We start from the raw sequence: 17,704 nt of genomic DNA on the forward strand, positions 1-17,704 counted from the left end.
ACCAAAGTGTCAACTCGATTCGTGCATGGAACTAAACAGCCTGGGATCCGGAGCCAACAGTGCTTTTGGTTTTTTTGTCCGTGTAAACATGGACCCCAGTCCTCTCATACCCATACCATGCAGAAGCGAGAACCCCCACGACTACTACATATCCACTTGCATCGTACGATAACAGAATCCACATAGAGACTGGCTTTTGTGACCAGGGCAACAATGAAAAGTCTTTGAGACATAAGGAAGGGAGGGGCATGCAGGGACCAAATATACGGCACAGTTTCTGTTTAGGTTTCTCCGCCCTTGATGTTGGCATCCTGAATCATTGAGGCTTCAACGAGGGCGGCCGTCTATAAATTTAGACAAGGGATTCAAGCAGGGTTTTAATCATGGCAAAGTGAGAACACAACCATAATGGGCAGATGGCCTTCGTGAAATATACTTGGCAAGCGTGTATTCAAGGAACAGATAGATTGGGGGTCCAAGATTGTAAGGTAAGGCAATATCAACCAAAAGCCGCAGATTCTCCACGGAAAAAAAAAAACGAAAGACGTTGAAGCAAGCAAAGCCAATGGGTGCGGGTTCCACTAAGCGGTCCCCATAAGTAACACAGACCCGGGCCACCCCGTCCCCTGTAATGGCTGAGTGTCCGCCGGAAGTCAAGTCCCGGAGGCGAGGACCCTTGAATTTAGTGAAGATCCTGGTCTGGGCGGAGGATGAACCTCAAAGCAGCGAGATGCATGAAAGCACTCGGTGGAATATGGGCATGTCTACTGCGAAAGGTCGCGGAAGTATTTTGAGGTGTTGAAGATTGCCGGGCTGGTACGACAGGACAGTGGCGTATATTTTGCTTCGGGATATTTCCTTTTTCCCAGTACCACGTTTCCAGACACGGCACATGTTGGTTGGTTATTGTTCCAAACCAACAGTTGCGATCCCGTTGCAACCCTCAATCTTTCTTCGGAAACTTTTCTTTGAACCAAGGCCCAGGCCTTACAGCTGGGAATGAGGCGTTAATCGAACCATGGTCATGGATTAGCTCGGAGATGGTCCCCTTTCCAGCCATTGCACATCAAAGCTGCATATGGGTCGCAAATTCATCTAGAACCCTGCATCATCCTTCAATAAGCTCCAGCTAATTGCTCGTGCTGCAGAAGATGTGCGTCTGCCGTCTGGTATCGCAAAAGTCTCTAGAGGTCTCTCCTTTACACCAAGCCATTCACAGTCGTCGACGCCATGTCAGCCCAAGCCAAGCCATTGAACATCCTCATCGTGGGTGCAGGTATTGCAGGTTTTTCAACCGCGATCTCATGTCGTCGAGCCGGTCATAATGTTCAGTTATTCGAACGCTCGGCACTCAATCATGAGCTTGGAGCAGCTATTCATGTTTGCCCAAACGCCTCACGAGGACTACTAGCATGGGGTATGGATCCTGTGAGAGCACGGTTCGTAACGTGCAAGAAGAGCTACAGGGCTCATGGAAAGACTCTGGAGAAGTTCCATGAGGCGGACGATAGCTATATCACGGAAAAGTTTGGGTCTCCGTGGTACTTTGCTCATCGTGTCGATCTCCACGAGGAATTGAAACTGTTAGCTACGCAGCAGGAAGGAGAGGGGAGGCCTGCAGTAGTTCATTTGAGATCTGAAGTAGTGAAATATGTACGTCTTGTCTCAGAATATGACAAGTTGATTGAAGCTGAGTCGTGACTCGAGGACACCGAGGCAGGTACTGTATACCTTGCCAATGGCAAAACCTTCACTGGAGATTTGATAATCGCTGCGGATGGTGTCCATACAGGGTGAGTTTCTTCCACTCCCCATTTTTCCGTCTGGTACTCAATTATTTGAGCTTTCGAAGAGTTGGGTAGTTCTTGCAAAAGCCAATAAAGCGTACTGACTGATAATAGAGCTGTTGAAGCCATCCTCGGAAGCCGGAATCGTGCATGGCCAACCACCAACTACAACTTCGCATATCGCTTTCTCATTCCCACTGCAGAGCTCACCGCAGACCCAGAAACAGTTCAGTTCACTGAAGATGACGATGGAAGGATGAAGTTCGTCGTTGAGGAAGGTCGCCGTTTAGTCTGGTACCCCTGCCGGAACAACGAGATACACAACTTCGTTTGCATCTTCTACAGTGACTCGCAGAATTACCACGAGGGATGGGATACACATGTCGATCCCACAGCTGTTCTCGACACATACGCAGGCTTCCACCCATCTGTGATGGCTGTTTTGAAGTAAGTGTTGTGAGATGCTACGCAAGGGCGTCAGAATTAACAATTCTCAACAGGAAAGCCAAGGATGTCAAGCAATGGCCACTGCTGTTCCGAGCTCCAATATCATCTTGGCACAAAGGCAAACTCGTCGTCGTCGGAGATGCAGCTCATCCCATGCTTCCACGTAAGTGATCATCATCCTACTCCACTTTTTAGAATTCGTACTAACTTCTGGGCTGAAGATCAAGGTCAAGGTGGAGCTCAAGCAATCGAGGACTCTGTTGCATTGGGAATCGCTCTAAGTGGATGTACACCTGAGACCCTGGAAAGCCGATTGAAGATATTTGAGGAAATAAGGATGAATAGAGCAAGCGTGATGCAGATCTTCTCGAATGCTGGGCAAGATGAGCCAGATCGTATTAGAGCAGAGGCTGCGAAGTTTATTCCGGCGGATACGGTTCCCAGTAAGTACTTTCTACCTTTCTACATATTGCCAGATGCTGACAACATCTTGCCAGAAAATCCAGAAGAGTTCTTCAAGTATAATTTCGGGTACGATATTGTGAGGGACAGTACGCAAGCAGTGCAGAGAGCGGATGCGAGTTGGAAGCTCCCTGAGAAGTTCTTCGAGAACACACCAGGGGCAGGTGTGTATCCTTAGGCGACAAGAGACAATAATTTTGTCTCGAGAATGGAAATCATCTCAAAGCGTGTAGTACCGGCCAGCCATGATTCAGCTAGACATATGAGGCTCTGAACATAGGATTTGGCGTCTCCAAATCTTCTGTAGCTGACCCTCCATGTGTCGGTAGCAGTTAATTTGATACAGTTCAGCACGATTCCGATTTCAGATTTGCCTTCCCAGGATCAGTACACATGTGTACTCGTCATGGAAATCACAAGAAGAACCCACACTCTATTTTCCCAACGAACCAGTAGTTGAGGTTTTGGGGGATTGCGTAAAAGGACGTTTGACATCAGCTCTCAAAGCATACAAGCACAAAACAACCGAGTGGTGAGTCGCACTGAGAGCAGCAACCAAAACGAAAGACCAAGTAAATTAATCTTTATCTGCCGATATAGCCGGCCACCACATAAGGATCACCATATCATGCTTTCTGAATGTTCATAACTTCGTCCGTCCGTCCGTCGTTATTGACATCCATCGGTCCATCCGTTCGAATACCATCCCAGATATCCGCACCCATACATGTCATATCATTCATTCGTAAATCCAGCGAATCTAGCTCCCCAAGTCCTATCCAAAATCGCTCTAACTGATCGCCCAGACGGGCGCCTTAACCAAGACCTGTCGTCCCCTTACCTCCACAGCTACAAAGCCCGCAAAGCGCACCTTCTGAGCACCATCCTCCGTAGGCAGCTTTTTGTTCTCGATACTCGTCTCTCCGGACGCGGCGCTGATACTCGGCTTCTTGCTATTCGCTCCACCAGAACTACCCATCATCGCTGACAGCATTCCCGACTTTGTTTTCTCTTTCCTACTCTTACCATCCGACTTCTCCTCTTTGTCGTCTTTGTCCCCACTTCCCGTGCTGGCTGAATCGGCATCAGCTGTTTCGGCGCCTGGGTTATCCAGCGCCGGGATTGCGCCCTCGACTTTCATCATCAAGGGTTGGATCATATCGCCTGGCATTGGATATGAGATTGAGATGTCTCTGCTCTCCAATGGAAGATTTGAAGCTATGCTGACTGCCAGCTCAACAATCATGTGTGCGCTGTCCTCAATACCTGCGGGCACTGGCTCTTGCAGGTAGTTGATCAGACTTGCTGTGAGATTGGTGGTTGCCATACGAGAAAACTGCTTCTTGTACTCTTCACTTTCGGGCGAGCCAAGTACGTCTCTGAGACCTTCCAAAGTGGCCAATCTCCATTGAACCACCTTTGCAGTCAATGCTTCAGACTCCTCGTTGTTGTTCAACGCAGGTGAGAAACGACGGATGTTCTGCTCCACTGCTTTCAGATTGGTGCTCAGATCGGCTTCAAGCCCTGGGTGAAAGGTTCGATTGAAGATTTCATCAACCAGAAATTTGGTTATGCAGGCCCTGCCCACAGCGGTCATTTCTTGTTTTCCAATCTTCATCGCATCTTGATTGACTGATTGTGACAGCCACGCAGGAACTGTCCGCCAGTCCTTTCGAATATTGAATGCCAAATTAGTTGTAGCTCCTTCGAGCCGTTGGAACCTTGTCATATATTCGCTGTCGTCAAGGGATGTTCGCGATTGTGATAGCCTCTGGTTCGCAAGGGTATTCTGTAACTGCTCGACCTGGGACGTCTTTTCAAAATACAGTCCCTTTACTTTCTTGTATTTGGCCACTAGCATAATTAGTATAATCACAATCACCTTCCACGGCTTGACCTACTTAGCTCTCTGTACATCTCCGTAACCTCTCGATCTCCTGGTGCAGGAGGGGGTGTATTCCGCCCCTGCTCTCCCCCACCGGTATTGCTATATTCTCTTTGTGGCGGGCCCCCTCGATAGCCAGGTCCTTGCGCAGAGCCTGCTGGGATAGAGCTCATTGCTGCAGCCGAGGCTTGAGTATTTGAAAACTGCCCTCTGCTGTAGTTTGGTGGTGGCCCATCCCTCGACTCTGGCTGTCCTTGCCCAGGTTGCGGCGCCTTCGAATCGCCCGTTCTCCGACTCGCAGACGTCCCACTAGATGTTGGCATGTTGTATTGTGAGAGAGGTCGTGGACCTTGGGGAGCTGAAGATGTTCTGCTTGGGAAGTCTTGCCGTTGAGCCTGATAACTTGTTGGTGATTGCCCGTTCGACTGTACAGAGACTGGACGCTGTTCTTCTCTTTGGTCTGCCGGCTCGTAGGATAGCTGCGAGACAGTTTCAGGATTTTGATGTCGGTACTGTTCTCCAGTGACGAGTGAAGTTGGGGAAATATTCACTTTCGGCTGATGAGTCTGGATTTGTGAATGATAGTAGTTTTGTGAGCCCGAATCGGTATGCTGGTGGTTATGTTCGCGTAAGTGCTGTTGCTGATTCTCGTATTGGTGAGGTTGCTCGTCGTTCGGAGAATAACCCAGTGGCTCGGAATCACCTTGTACCGGACGAATTGTATGGTGATGCCCTTCTTCTCTCACAGCGCTATTGGGAGCACTGTGATCAGATTCCCTTATGAGGTATGGATCGAGTCCACTGTCGTCGTCGTGACCTTCTTGCGGTGAGGGCAAGTGCGATCTCGAATCCTGTGCCGACTGCCAATCAAGCTTCTGCTGTTCCAGAGAAGTTCTCTGTGGATTTGTACGGAGGACAGGGGGGTTTTCTTGACGCTTTGAGAGTCTGCGAGCAAGCCCAGTGGTGTTATTGTACGAAGCTTGTTGTGTTGCAGGGGGTGTCTTCGAGTCCAAATGCTTGCTCGATCGCATACGATCAAAGAGACTTTTGCTTTTCTTTTGCTCGACCGCAGGGGGTAGTTGCGCCCCTCCGTGTCTCTGTTGATTTCGAGAGTTGAGAGCTAGATCATCCGTACTGGACGAAGAGCCACTCGGTGGTTGATGCGGGTAGGCGCTATGGTGTCTTGTTGATTGGGACCTCGAGGGAAAATCTCCAGCCCTCTGCTGTGTCCGTGGATCAATGTCTGGTGCTATGGTCTGCGCAGCGTATGGTCCTTCTCGCGATTGTTGGTTGAAGGGTTGTCGTTGGGGAAGCTCGTCTGTCGAGAAGTTGGAGTTCGGGATGGGGGAGGCTGAACCAGAACCATCACCAGACGGAGATTGAGTTCCCTGAACCTGGCCTTGGGCTGCGGGATCGTTCAACGCCTGCTTTGAACGATTGCCGTGTTTGAATCCGAATGGCATCTGGTCTTATGCGAATCGTGGCCGGAGCTCACGATAGACCTAACTCAGGACGAGGGGAGGATTGCGAGGGGCACTGCGCGCGCTGCACAGCCAGGCCAACGAACCTTGACGCGGGAGCTGTCTGGGACAGTGGGGCCAGAGAGAGAGAGAGGTCTGCTGCCACCAAAGCTCAAAGGCACACTGCTGCTGCTGCTGCTGAGATGACAGGCTATGTCAGGGACAGTCCTTGGGCGAGCCGCTTGAAGCTTGAAACAATTGCCTCTGCAAGGTGGCTCGTTGTATGAAGCTGCAGCAAAGCGAATGTTTGGGAGGAGATAATAATAGCAATCGATTGAAGGCTGGCTGTCGGTCGAGAAGCTGGCGGGAAACCTTGGATTGGCAGCGCAGCGGACTGCAAGATGATGGGACGGGGAGACAGGGAAGCATTGGGGCTGAGCAGGACAATCCATTCGCCAAAGACGACCAGAGCTGCAGCTGGATGTGCGTCTCAGGGGAAAGCTGGAGTCAAACCATCTAACGAAGTAACGAGCTGCAATGCAACACTGTGTTGGACATCAAGTGCTCGAGCGGACAACTTTCATCAGCATTTTGATATCTTAACCTTCAAATTCTTGAAAGAGGGTGGCATCAGGAGTCTCGGAAGTGTCACCGTACCCCGAGGCCGTGAGACCTACAAATACAACATTTGATAGGTACAAACCTTCGACCGAGCCGGTGAGGAGGGGCAGGCAAACAATCAGGAGGGGTTGCTCAAGGCAGCTTATATGCAGTGCAGTATGGGTAGATTTAGTTCCAACTGTACTCGTAGTACGATAGGAATGTCAACAAGCGATGGCTCAAGATGCATCGAAGAATTCGGACTGACGTCAAGCAGATATCTCTGTACTCTCTAGACATTTGCCGCTGCATCCCAGTGATGTGCAGTTTAATGTCCCTGGTAAACTTCAATATTCCACCACCTTGTAAGGTAAATTCAGATATCTAAGATAACCTTTATGTCTTGTGCGATGAACTCAAACAAGCTCAAGGGCTTGTTCGGCAATCCTACTCTGGCCCTCCTCTTCGTCCAATAATGTCTGTCTCCCAGTTGTACCTGCTTCATCTTGACGATGATGACTAAGTTCAGATAGATTGAATCAACGAATCTATATTTGGAATGCAGTTGTTCGCCACGAAAAGGTGGAGCCTCCCGCGTTCATGGCGATCATCAAGCTTTTAGGACAGCTTGCGCTTCCATGCTGCACCTCTGCGCCTCTGTCCCAAGTCTTGACGCGGGTGTAACTTCAACATTGATCAATTTTTGGTCGAAGGATTCAGATCCGTGTCATCTTGACTGTTGGCGTGCGATTATTGGAATTTGTATACTTTTCATTCGTTGAAGTCGTTGCAATTGCTTTCAAATCTGGGTCTCCGGAATTCCCTCAACCTCCGAGTTTGCTTCCACTTTCTGTTTGTATTTCGACTTCAGATCTATCAAATTTGCAGCTTATATTCCTAGTTTTTCGAATGTCAACTTCATTGTGAAGAAATGCAGTTGAGCAAAGTACAGTCGGGAGACTTGCACTTCGTATTCGCAACATTCCCATCTCTTTTCGTTTCGAAGCAGGTACCGGCGTCGAGAAACGCCAGGCCCAAGAATGTTTTACTTTCTTGAATGGTCTACCAGTTTTCGAGTCGGCTGAACCACCTGAAAAGCCGAGATTTCAGCGCTTTCCAAAATCGGAGAGATTCGTACTTCTGAAATCAAGGATTTTGCCACATCGCCACAGCGATAGAGTGCGCCTTCGAACATCCTACCCCAATCCAGGTTCAAGCATGATAATACAATGAAAGCCAAGCCATATTTTTGATATTTTCAATAAAACGATTTGGACGTAGGGCACGCTCGGCACACCTAGTCCAGCTGCAAGTGCGGTAAGTTACTAAGCCAGATGCTTGGTATTAAGGGTCCAATTCTGTGGCTGTATGCAAGGAAATATGCATCCGAGGGGATTCCAATATCAAACTCTTTTGGGGTCTGAACCTTGCCGACCTCAAGCGGAGGAATAGATCCGTCCGGTAGACGTATATGCCAATGACGGGTCAAGCCCAAAAGATTGAGAAACAAGCTGTGTATGCTCTTGGAAGAAGGCCGGACATACGATCAATCTGGGTTCGTAAAATAGCCCCTCTTGAATCAATATCTGCGAAGAAAAGGTGGAGCTAGATGGCAGGTCGGGGTGTAAGTCGCCCTTGCATCAGACAGTTCCTAGAGTCCAGTACCGGTTGCTGAAGCTGAAAAGCAGGTCTCTTCTGGCTGAATGATCGACAATGAGATCTAAAATATCGATAACTCCTGAACAGCAATGAAATAGTCATCTTCGAGTCATCCGCCAAATGCCCTCATCATCGAACCAACTTCGTCAGTCACCCAGCTCTTTGACGGAGTTCATGGCAGAGGCACATCCAATCCGCTCGCTCTTGTCAACAGGGCCAATATTTGGGACCCAGGTGACCGTAATATCAAGTGACCGTAATATCAAGTTTTGTAACCAAAAATGCATAGCCAACATCTACAACCTGTCATAGACCGGCATTTGGTAATGCCCTCTTTCGGATGTCAAAGGCATTGTGAAGAGCTCTCTGCACAACTCTTGTTCTTGTCACCCGCTGATCGTAAAATAGACAGAGAGAGCGGCGTACTTACACTTCCTCGATGAAAGATGTTCTGACCAGAAGAAATACCGAATATTCAAGGGTTGCCTTGTAAGTCAGTTCAAGTTGGCTATAGCCTCTCGCTTAAGCGGGTTTTTCCAACCCTGAAAGTTCAACACTCGTCGACGTCCAGTACGAAGATGGGAAATTACGTCTGAGCAAGACTTTGTGTCTGTGTTCTATGATGGCTCCGGCATAACATCGTCCACCCATGCATGTGAAGATGTTGTACCGCTCACGTTATGCGTGGCACATGACACAAACACGTGGACGATGCAGAGATACCCGCTTTAGTCCCTAGATCTGCAGTAGTTCTCAGTAAGATCCAACTGTTACTGATCCATTTATTAGCGATCAGTATACACTCTGATATGACTCCTAGATCCGCTCTCCTGAGTGGTGTTGAAGCACAGTCCCGTGACCCTCTGTTTCCCCTTGGCATCCAATCTCGTTTCCTCGGTTCCCCGGTGATCGCATCTTTCCATCGTTTCATTTCAACCAACGACATCCATCATTGCCTCATACAACGGTCCATATGACGAGCTTTCATCCAAACAAAGCTGATCTTCAAGTACAAGCGCCTCGCACAGATGAGGCTAAACTTAAAAGTAAGGGGTCATTCGGCCCTGAATAATGCAGGCTGTTCCGAACCCATGAAGGCTGAAAAGCAGTGCTACTTCAATCCACTTTTTGCTTTGCGTCTCTCTAGATAAATATGTATATATTTGCTGTTTTTCCGTTTGTCTTCGTGTTTGTGGATACTTTTTTGTAAGAAGTCTTCGATGTGTTCAAGCTGTCCGAATTGGCATTCATTGCTGCGGTTATTTGCATATTCATCCGAGTGTCACTCCGTTGTCGGTCCTCGATTGATCTGTTTTCAGAACTGAATGTTGCGTCATTGACGATCCCCAACGAATATATAAAGACAGTCTTGAGCGAGAAAATTTCTTCTACCTGCCATCTACAACTTCCTTCTTCCAACCACGAACCTCCTCGCACGATATCTGTCTCATACGCAATACCGTCAAGTGCAGTCATCGGAAGCAATCATGCTCGTTTTTCAATTCCTCCTTGCGCTTGGCCTTGTCATGCTTGCCCACGCCAGAATGTCTACCGACTTCGTCACCCATGCCGTTGGTGTCTTTGAGATCAAGGACTTTCTCGTCTTCAATGTTGTCTCTACCGAACTTCGTGATCCCTCCACTAGAGCCACCAACCGCACTATCTCCTGTACGTTACTTCTCCAATTTCCGGGAAGGAATGTTGCTGACCAGATTCTAGTTACCTTCACCGACCCAAATGCGAACACTACCATCCAATGCGGAGAGGCTTGGATCAACAACAACACTCCGTTCAACTATGTCTACTGCGGCAATGGTCCCAATGCCAAGTAAGCTGCTTCATGATTCTCTATGCATTGAACACATGCTGACTGCTGGACTCAGTGGGTTCTCGTCGTTCCGATTCAAGACCTACACCCACGCTGGCAAGTTCGATCTTCAGCTCACCCACAGCTTCTCCGACCCAACGTATGTACCCCTTTCCATCAAGATCAAAGGCCTGATTTAACATGACGCAGCCACTACCCACCACCATACAGTTTCGTTCAATACTTCGCTCCCGCTTCGTTCGAGCTTCAATGCAACAAGCTACGCAACAACGCCCGTTGCATCCAAGGCGGTCCAGTCCGCGGCGTCATCAACCAAATCTCCAACTAAGCCAAGTCCTATAGATATATCTAGTAGTCAACCTGCTCTGCTTTGCTTTTCAACTTCTTGGTAGCGCATTGGACACTGTTTAGTGGGAAGGAGTTCTACTTCTTGCTTAGGGCGTTCTTTGCGTTGGTTGCGTGGTGGATATAAAATGGCGTATGTTTGATGGGAGATTTTGAGTCGTTCAGAACTGAAAGTCTGGTGGAGGCATTTCTGGGTCCCACTTTGGTATGACAGTAATGCTATTGCCTTCTCTATCCTTGCATTTACTGTGATCTTTTTGCGGTGATTTCTTTATAAATTTTTCTTCTTAAGCATGTTACTTTGCATAAGCCTTGTTATAATCTATTTTCTTGATGTCGGTATAATACCGATAAACAAATTGACAAAGTCATATCGATATACGCAGTGTTACAAAAGTGTGGTTCAAAGATGTGTATTCAAAAGAGTGTCTAAGGTGGCCCCGGTTCGCCTCTCAAGGGGTCCGTCACCCTGGCCGGGATTGCCGGTCCCCCTATTTGCCCGCCTATCTTCCTCTTGCAGGGACCTACAGAGCAACATAATTGCCTAACGTAATAAAGTTATATCTTCATTCCTCTTCTCAGATCGCCTCTCCCTCCACATTCTTTACTCGATCTTCTCATGGAGGCGGGGAAAGCCCCAGTAGAAACAGAAGAGTGGAGGAGTAGGAGAGCGTGCGGACGACCTGCCCAGTATCCAAGAACTCGGGATTCCCACGCAGCTGTGCTTGGTGCACTGAGCAGGTGAGGCGGCACGCGCCCCATCCCCAACCCCACGAACGGCTCGAACTCTCGGAACCTTTCCCCAACTTCCCCTCTCTTCCGTCTCATCTATCTCATTTCATTTTATTTTATTGCCTTCACTTCACTTCAATTTACTTCACTTTGATTCGCGTATTGTCACGCGAATAGTTCCCGTCACAATTCACTGCCATCTATTTATAAGAACTCTTTGTCTGCAATTCGCTTCACTTTGGTTGACCAACATGGACGCACCACCTGCACCTGCGCCTGCATCAGCGGACAGCAATACAAATGCACACAACACCTCGAGCCTGGCCATCAATCCCGTCCAATCCGAGCTGCCAGTCAAGCGACATCGAAGCCAGCAATCTTGCGAGCATTGTCGCAGGCGCAAAACGCGCTGCGAGTATTCCGATTCTACAACTAGGTCATGTCGACGATGTTTGAAGGAACAGAAGCGCTGTGAGTTCAGCGCCGAGAGATACAAAAGGAGAGGTTCTCAGGCAAGAACAGCCAGTATGAACTTCTTGGACCATACTCCCCTTGAGTCTTGCCGACTGATTTCATCCAGACCGCAATGGGACCGATCCTTTGGTGCAAGACAACGTTCCAGACTTTCAGTTGTCCCCTGATCAGCAGGCAAATGTCTTGGTCGATCTAGGACAAATTGATATGCAGTCTCCCCAACCTTGTCACCCACTACAGGATGCAAGTAGTGCGGCTCCTGTAACCATACCTTTACCTGGACAAAGTGGTGATGGTATGGCAAATCTCAAGGACAGTCTACCTGGCCGGGATGCGAAAAATAGACTGATCTCGACCCAGCTTCACAATGCCGCCGATGCCTTAGACTTACTTACATTCGCTGCAACTGAGGAACAATACCTCGACAATGTAAGCCGCTCAGATTTGATGGGCAGTGAAAGCATCCGTAACGGTAATCAACCAGAATACGACAAACCATTGGCTAGTGGGGAGAACGGAACACTCAAATGGAAAAACTTTCATTTGATCAGGCGCGGCATCCTCTCTGAAGATGAGGCCATCGAGTACGTACGATACTTTTTCGACAAACTATGGCCGCTGAAACCGGTCATACCAGCCTACTATGCGGACCCCTCGATGTACTCGACGCTCGCAACAGAAGAACCAGTGCTGCTTACGACTATGATCGTCCTGGCCTCACGGTATCATCAGCTTCCTGGCTATCATGGAGCAATTAGGTCTGAACGCATTCACTGGCACACGTGGCGATCGCTCAAAAGGAGCTTACAGTCAGCGATGTGGGGTTCTATTTGTACAAGGTCACTGGGCACCATCGCTTCAATGCTACTTCTAATGGAGTGGCACCCAAAGGCAATTAACAATCCAAGCATGTTCGCAGATGACGACGACATCAGTGAGTATGACGGGATGCATAAAGATCCCGACATAAGGACAACAAGTATCGGGTTCAATCTTACCACAAAGCAAAGACATGGCATGATGTCTCTCCTAGAGAATCTCAATATCTTGTCCTCCGCCTACAGGAGCAACAGCGTTTCCTGGTAAGTCAATGCCTCCATCTGTCCATCATGCTATGGTCATGTGAGATCCCTGCAGCCAGGGCCCTAGAAGCTCATTTGGATTCTAGGATGCTGCTCTCCAATGCCATTGCGTTAGCTCAAGAAGGTTGCTGTTTCGAGACTGAAGTGGAAGGCCAACCATCATCGCAATCAGAGGCAGCAGCTGCACAAAAGGTTTGGAAGCGAACGATCTGCGTCTTCGTCTACCTGGCAGACGAGCACATGGCATTGAGACTCGGTCTGGAGCCGCTGCTTCCTGAAAAGTCCCGCAGAATCGTCAAAGATCGTTTCTCCAAAGTGTTTGCCAGTGCGCTCCCAAACAGTGAACTCTGGGAGAGTGTCTTTGAGCTCACGGATGAGATAAGAAAGGCTCGCGAGCTGTTGAGAACATCGAAGCAGCCAAGTTCGAGGCTCAACAGTGATGAGCTTGTGGCCGAACTCGAATACGTCAAGAGAAGTTTGGATCGCTGGAAACGTCAGCACACCTATGCCGGTCACGGTATGTCTTGATGGTTAAGTTTGCTACGCTGCATGGAGAACTGATTTTTTTTACCAGACGAGAATTCTCCACTCAATGCTTGCTTGTCCATTGAGTTTTACTACGCCGTAATCTATAGTCTCTCTCCAGCCGCATACGCCACCGCCACAAGTACGGACCTTAGACAGGCTGCTGTGGAAGCTGCCCGCGACATGTTGGCCTTGGTCGTGAATGTATTAGAACCCACTGGTGTATTGAGAGTGCTCCCAGTCCGTTGTTGGCTCTTCGTGACGACAGCAGGGCTGCACTTGCTAAAGGTTCGCACAATCTCATTCACGTATCTCCATGATTCTTATCTTTTGACAAATGCTTTTTAACCAAAAACAGGACACAGTTTCGCAAAATCCAAATTTCACGGAGGCACATCAGGACGTCAAGATTCTTCGAGCGACTGTGCAAGCTTTACATCAAGGATCGCCTGACGACGTACACACTGCTGTGCGATTCTCCCGATTCTTTGGCGTATTGCTTGATGCGGTACTTAGACCTTCCACAGCGCGCTCGCATGCCGACAACGAAATACCGCAATCTGATCTGCCGATGCTTGACCCAGCAGACTCTGCTAACTTCTCCCACTTGAGCTCAGGTCTTGATCTTGCGGCTCTACCGGCCGATCTGGAGAATTTCTGCGATTCCACGTGGTGGGACGAGGCCTTGTACTTTAGGAGGGTCGTCTGACTTGGTCTGCTTGTCTAAATCTTCCCGGTCATTTCCAACGCGCTGGAAGGTGTGCGCCACGTATGCCTAGTGGCTGGAACTGCTTGCACGACAACCGTTCGCCAATGCCAGGAGATGTAGCGTCTTTTGAAACAACCTAAACGCCCGTAGTCCTCGCCGAATAGAGCAGTTGCAATCTGCACTGAGAGAACAATTGGACCGTACTATCACATGGCATTCGCGTATTGCAATGCCGGTTGCACAACAAATTCGATTGCTGCTATCAAGAACGTGGCAGAGGGGGGACGATGCATTACACTTCGGACTTCAGGAACTTGCCCTGTTTACTACCACATTAATTGGTCCTTGCAATGATTAGGACCTAGAACGTGGACACATGACATATCTCATGAACTGTATACAACACCATAGCTGAGCGATTCTAGGATCGCTCTCTCAGCAGAACACCTTCTCTCAGCTCTGAGAGATCACAGCTTTCTCGCAAGGGTTTGCAAGGGAAAAAGTCTTGTGTATTGTTCAGCGCTACTGTAAATCAAGCTCTCCAGATATCACCTATCCTCTGCAGCTAGACTGAAAGATTACAAGACAGATGTTCTGCTTCGGACCAGATATTTTACTCGTGTGTCTTGTGCTAGAAGTAGACCGTGAAGCTGGCATGATCCAAGTAGGGCTCACCATAACAAGTTGTCTCTCCTGAGATTATCACTGTTACAAATCCTTCACACGTTCCACGTTGACGAGACCCCCAATTCCGACTCCCCTAAGTTTATCAAGAACTCTGTGTCCCTTTTGTTGATACTATCGAAGTAGTATTCTCTTTCTTTCTGAACCTCCGGGTCTGTTCCCTTCAGTCGCAAGAGATTAGCAATGGCTGTCGGACTAGTATATTCAAGGAAGACTTTACGACGCGTCTCGGCATAAAAATCAAGCAATGCCGAGGACTGGCCATCGATAAGTATTTGCTTGAGGACCCGGACAAGTAATGCTGCATCCATGAATCCTGTGGTCAGACCAAGACCACCTGTAGGATTCGTAAGCTGCAAGAGGAACGCTGTTAGCAAAACACAGTCTCGTGCCATGTGAAGTCAACTTACATGGGCTGCGTCTCCTGCAAGCACAATGTTCCCTTTCCTAAATGTGGACGCACATCGTTGATGAATTCTGTATGGTGACAGTTTGATGATCTTTGCCTTCTCAGTGTTCCCGGGCAAGACGGCTGCTAATCTTCGCTGCATCCATTTTAAACCTTCTGCCTCATTCCAAGAGTCTGTGGAATCGCCATCAATGAGCGTTTCTGAGGACGCAATGCGCCAGAAGGGACCTTTGCCGAGTTTTGCGACTACTGACCAAAGTTCTGGATCCACAATGTAACTGGCCGTACCCCAATCGGATTCATTTTCTAGGTCATATTCGATGTTGGCGGCAACAATGCGGAAATCTTTCCAGGTGAATCCTTCAAGGGGAATGTCGAGGAACTTTCTGACTGAGCTTTTCCCTCCATCGGCTGCCACCACAAATCGGGAAACGTGTGATTGTGGCGTACCATCAGGTCCATAGAGCAGGTGCGTCCTCACTTGGTCTTTAGTTGCCTCTTCTTCTAGTTCGACAAAGGTAGTACCAAATCGAACAGTCACATTTGGATACTTTTTCAAGTGACCAAGGATGATGTTTGACAACTCGTGTTGACCAAGGTGAACGGCAAATTTGTCAGGATCACCGCCACCTAGAAACGCTAGCACACCTCCATCCTTGGGTTTTCTCCAAGAAACCCCCACAGTGTTTTTGAACCCAGCGTTCACCACATCATCATGGATTCCACTCTTCTTGAACTCGTCAAGAGTGACCGGAAAGTATCTGTGTCGTTGTCAGCTGCTTCCTAACGCCAGATCTCTGAGGCAAGTGGCATACGCAGCTGCTCTTGGGGTTTGTAGCACATGCGATTCGCGTTCAAACACATGGGTCTCGATACCTGCTTGGCCTAGTAAGAGAGCCGCGTACAATCCCACTGGTCCGCCGCCAATGATGGCAACAGCACTTGAAGTTTCATTCTGCTTGTCGGTGCTCATGTTGGTGGCTGCCTTTGCTGCTCTTCCCGTGGGGATCACAGAACGGGCTGGTTGAGATGCTCCCCATTTTGAAGGAAGTCTGGGAAAACTAGGGCCTTCGAACTCGCACCACTACCATCTGATATCGTCACTGGGCACTCGTGACGGAGTCGGCTCGGCGAAGTGGTGAATGACCTTGCGCAGAGCACAAGGCTGAAGGAGCTCGAGGATCCAGCGGCATTTTGCAACGAGGCCATCTGCGAGAATCAAGGCTTTGGCTCCGAAAAGCCGACATCAAAATTGCCGATAGCAGATTCGGGCTCGGGACGGAATTTGGGCGGGACGGAATTGCCGACTGGAACACTCTATTTGCTGGGGTTCGAAGCCCTTAGCGAGCGCCCCGCTTAAAGTAAACAAATCAGGTGGTGGGCAAATGCCGCTATCACGAGTTAGAGTTCGGCTCGAGTGCCAGGTCGAATCCCTTTCAAGCCCTCTTCAAGCCCTCTTCTATGTGACTCTGTACTGTATGTATGCTCTTGATACGGCCACAATAACAAGAATGTCTCTGCTAACCCTTGATCCAACCCAGCTCAGTACTGTTCAGAACAAAGTTGTCGTCATTACAGGAGGCGGAGATGGGATAGGGCTTGCCACAGTAATCTCTTTCCTTGGTAAGTAACAAACTACCTGCGCCTCTTTACCGCAATGGCCTGATAATTGACCTTCAATTCACCAAAGAAAATGGCGCTAAAGTCGTTGTGGGCGATTTGAGGTCAGAAAAAGTCTTGGAGCAAAGTTCGAAGTTTGGTGATCGTCTTCGCTTCGTTCGATGTAATGTGGCGAGCTATCAGGACCAGCTGAATCTATTCAAAATAGCTCAAGAGACCTTCGGATCAGTAGACGTAGCGATCGCCAATGCCGGCACAGGAAACTTTCCTGATCCTATTTCATCGATCGAAAACATTCTCGAAGAGCCTTCACTCCCCGAGGTCGACGTCAACCTGCGTGGTGCATTGTTTACTGCCCGAATCGCTGTGTACTACATGCGACAAAATGGGTCAGGCGATCTGATCCTCACTAGTAGCATCGGAGGCTTCAAAGAGACGATTGGCTTAACGCCATACGTTGCCAGCAAGCATGGCGTAATTGGCATCATGCGAGGCCTGCGGTTAACATCCATGAGAGATAATATCCGAGTGAATGTTGTATGCCCATGGATGACATGTAGGCCACACTTCAGCCCCTTTCCCAACCAGAAGACTTTGTTGACTGATTGAATAGTCACCTCCATGACCAAGGGAATCGCACCAGCATGGCAGCAAGAAAACTTGCCCTATAACAAGGCGCAAGATGTGGCAAATGCAATGCTGATTTGCGTGATGGCAAACCAGAAACTCGGTGTTTCTGATGATGGTCGAAAGGATCCCTTTCATGGCAAAATCATTTTTGTCGGAGGAGGCAATTCATACGAAATTGAGGACAGATTACAGAACCTCGAGCCAGATTGGCTGGGCAGGGAAAATAGCAGAGTCGTAGAGCTAGGCCAACAGTTTCTGCACAATGGGGAGACTTCTTGGCAAGGACCAACATAGCTAAGTTAACAGTGTATTTTTTACCATTGTAACCAATCAAGCATCGGTTTCATCTGATGGGTACCTCGGTAT

General features: G+C 48.8%; 6 protein-coding genes across 6 annotated transcripts; 4 read left to right on the forward strand and 2 right to left on the reverse strand.

Annotated features, from left to right (window-relative positions):
* Positions 1-1,230: 1,230 nt before the first annotated feature.
* On the forward strand, positions 1,231-2,874 carry ONS95_009429 (uncharacterized protein; the record flags this gene model as incomplete). Its single annotated transcript, XM_058503026.1, has 6 exons — positions 1,231-1,653; positions 1,708-1,793; positions 1,902-2,234; positions 2,288-2,397; positions 2,456-2,677; positions 2,732-2,874. The coding sequence occupies 6 exons, from the start codon at positions 1,231-1,233 to the stop codon at positions 2,872-2,874; spliced, it is 1,317 nt and encodes a 438-aa protein (XP_058361959.1).
* Positions 2,875-3,486: 612 nt separating this feature from the next.
* On the reverse strand, positions 3,487-6,044 carry ONS95_009430 (uncharacterized protein; the record flags this gene model as incomplete). Its single annotated transcript, XM_058503027.1, has 2 exons — positions 3,487-4,550; positions 4,598-6,044. The coding sequence occupies 2 exons, from the start codon at positions 6,042-6,044 to the stop codon at positions 3,487-3,489; spliced, it is 2,511 nt and encodes an 836-aa protein (XP_058361960.1).
* A 3,743-nt stretch (positions 6,045-9,787) lies between these two features.
* Positions 9,788-10,456, forward strand: ONS95_009431 (uncharacterized protein; the record flags this gene model as incomplete). The annotated part of the gene is made up of 4 exons (XM_058503028.1): positions 9,788-9,968; positions 10,020-10,128; positions 10,184-10,267; positions 10,318-10,456. The coding sequence occupies 4 exons, from the start codon at positions 9,788-9,790 to the stop codon at positions 10,454-10,456; spliced, it is 513 nt and encodes a 170-aa protein (XP_058361961.1).
* A 1,000-nt stretch (positions 10,457-11,456) lies between these two features.
* Positions 11,457-13,995, forward strand: ONS95_009432 (uncharacterized protein; the record flags this gene model as incomplete). The annotated part of the gene is made up of 5 exons (XM_058503029.1): positions 11,457-11,730; positions 11,786-12,761; positions 12,848-13,278; positions 13,336-13,574; positions 13,645-13,995. 5 exons carry the CDS (start codon positions 11,457-11,459, stop codon positions 13,993-13,995), a joined length of 2,271 nt encoding a protein of 756 aa, XP_058361962.1.
* A 719-nt stretch (positions 13,996-14,714) lies between these two features.
* On the reverse strand, positions 14,715-16,061 carry ONS95_009433 (uncharacterized protein; the record flags this gene model as incomplete). Its single annotated transcript, XM_058503030.1, has 3 exons — positions 14,715-15,032; positions 15,090-15,849; positions 15,904-16,061. 3 exons carry the CDS (start codon positions 16,059-16,061, stop codon positions 14,715-14,717), a joined length of 1,236 nt encoding a protein of 411 aa, XP_058361963.1.
* Positions 16,062-16,599: 538 nt separating this feature from the next.
* On the forward strand, positions 16,600-17,632 carry ONS95_009434 (uncharacterized protein; the record flags this gene model as incomplete). Its single annotated transcript, XM_058503031.1, has 3 exons — positions 16,600-16,711; positions 16,779-17,264; positions 17,322-17,632. 3 exons carry the CDS (start codon positions 16,600-16,602, stop codon positions 17,630-17,632), a joined length of 909 nt encoding a protein of 302 aa, XP_058361964.1.
* Positions 17,633-17,704: the final 72 nt, after the last annotated feature.

This window comes from Cadophora gregata (assembly GCF_030347475.1).
Source record: "Cadophora gregata isolate MNR1 chromosome Unknown scaffold_3, whole genome shotgun sequence".
NCBI classification, from domain to species: Eukaryota; Fungi; Ascomycota; class Leotiomycetes; order Helotiales; family Ploettnerulaceae; genus Cadophora; species Cadophora gregata.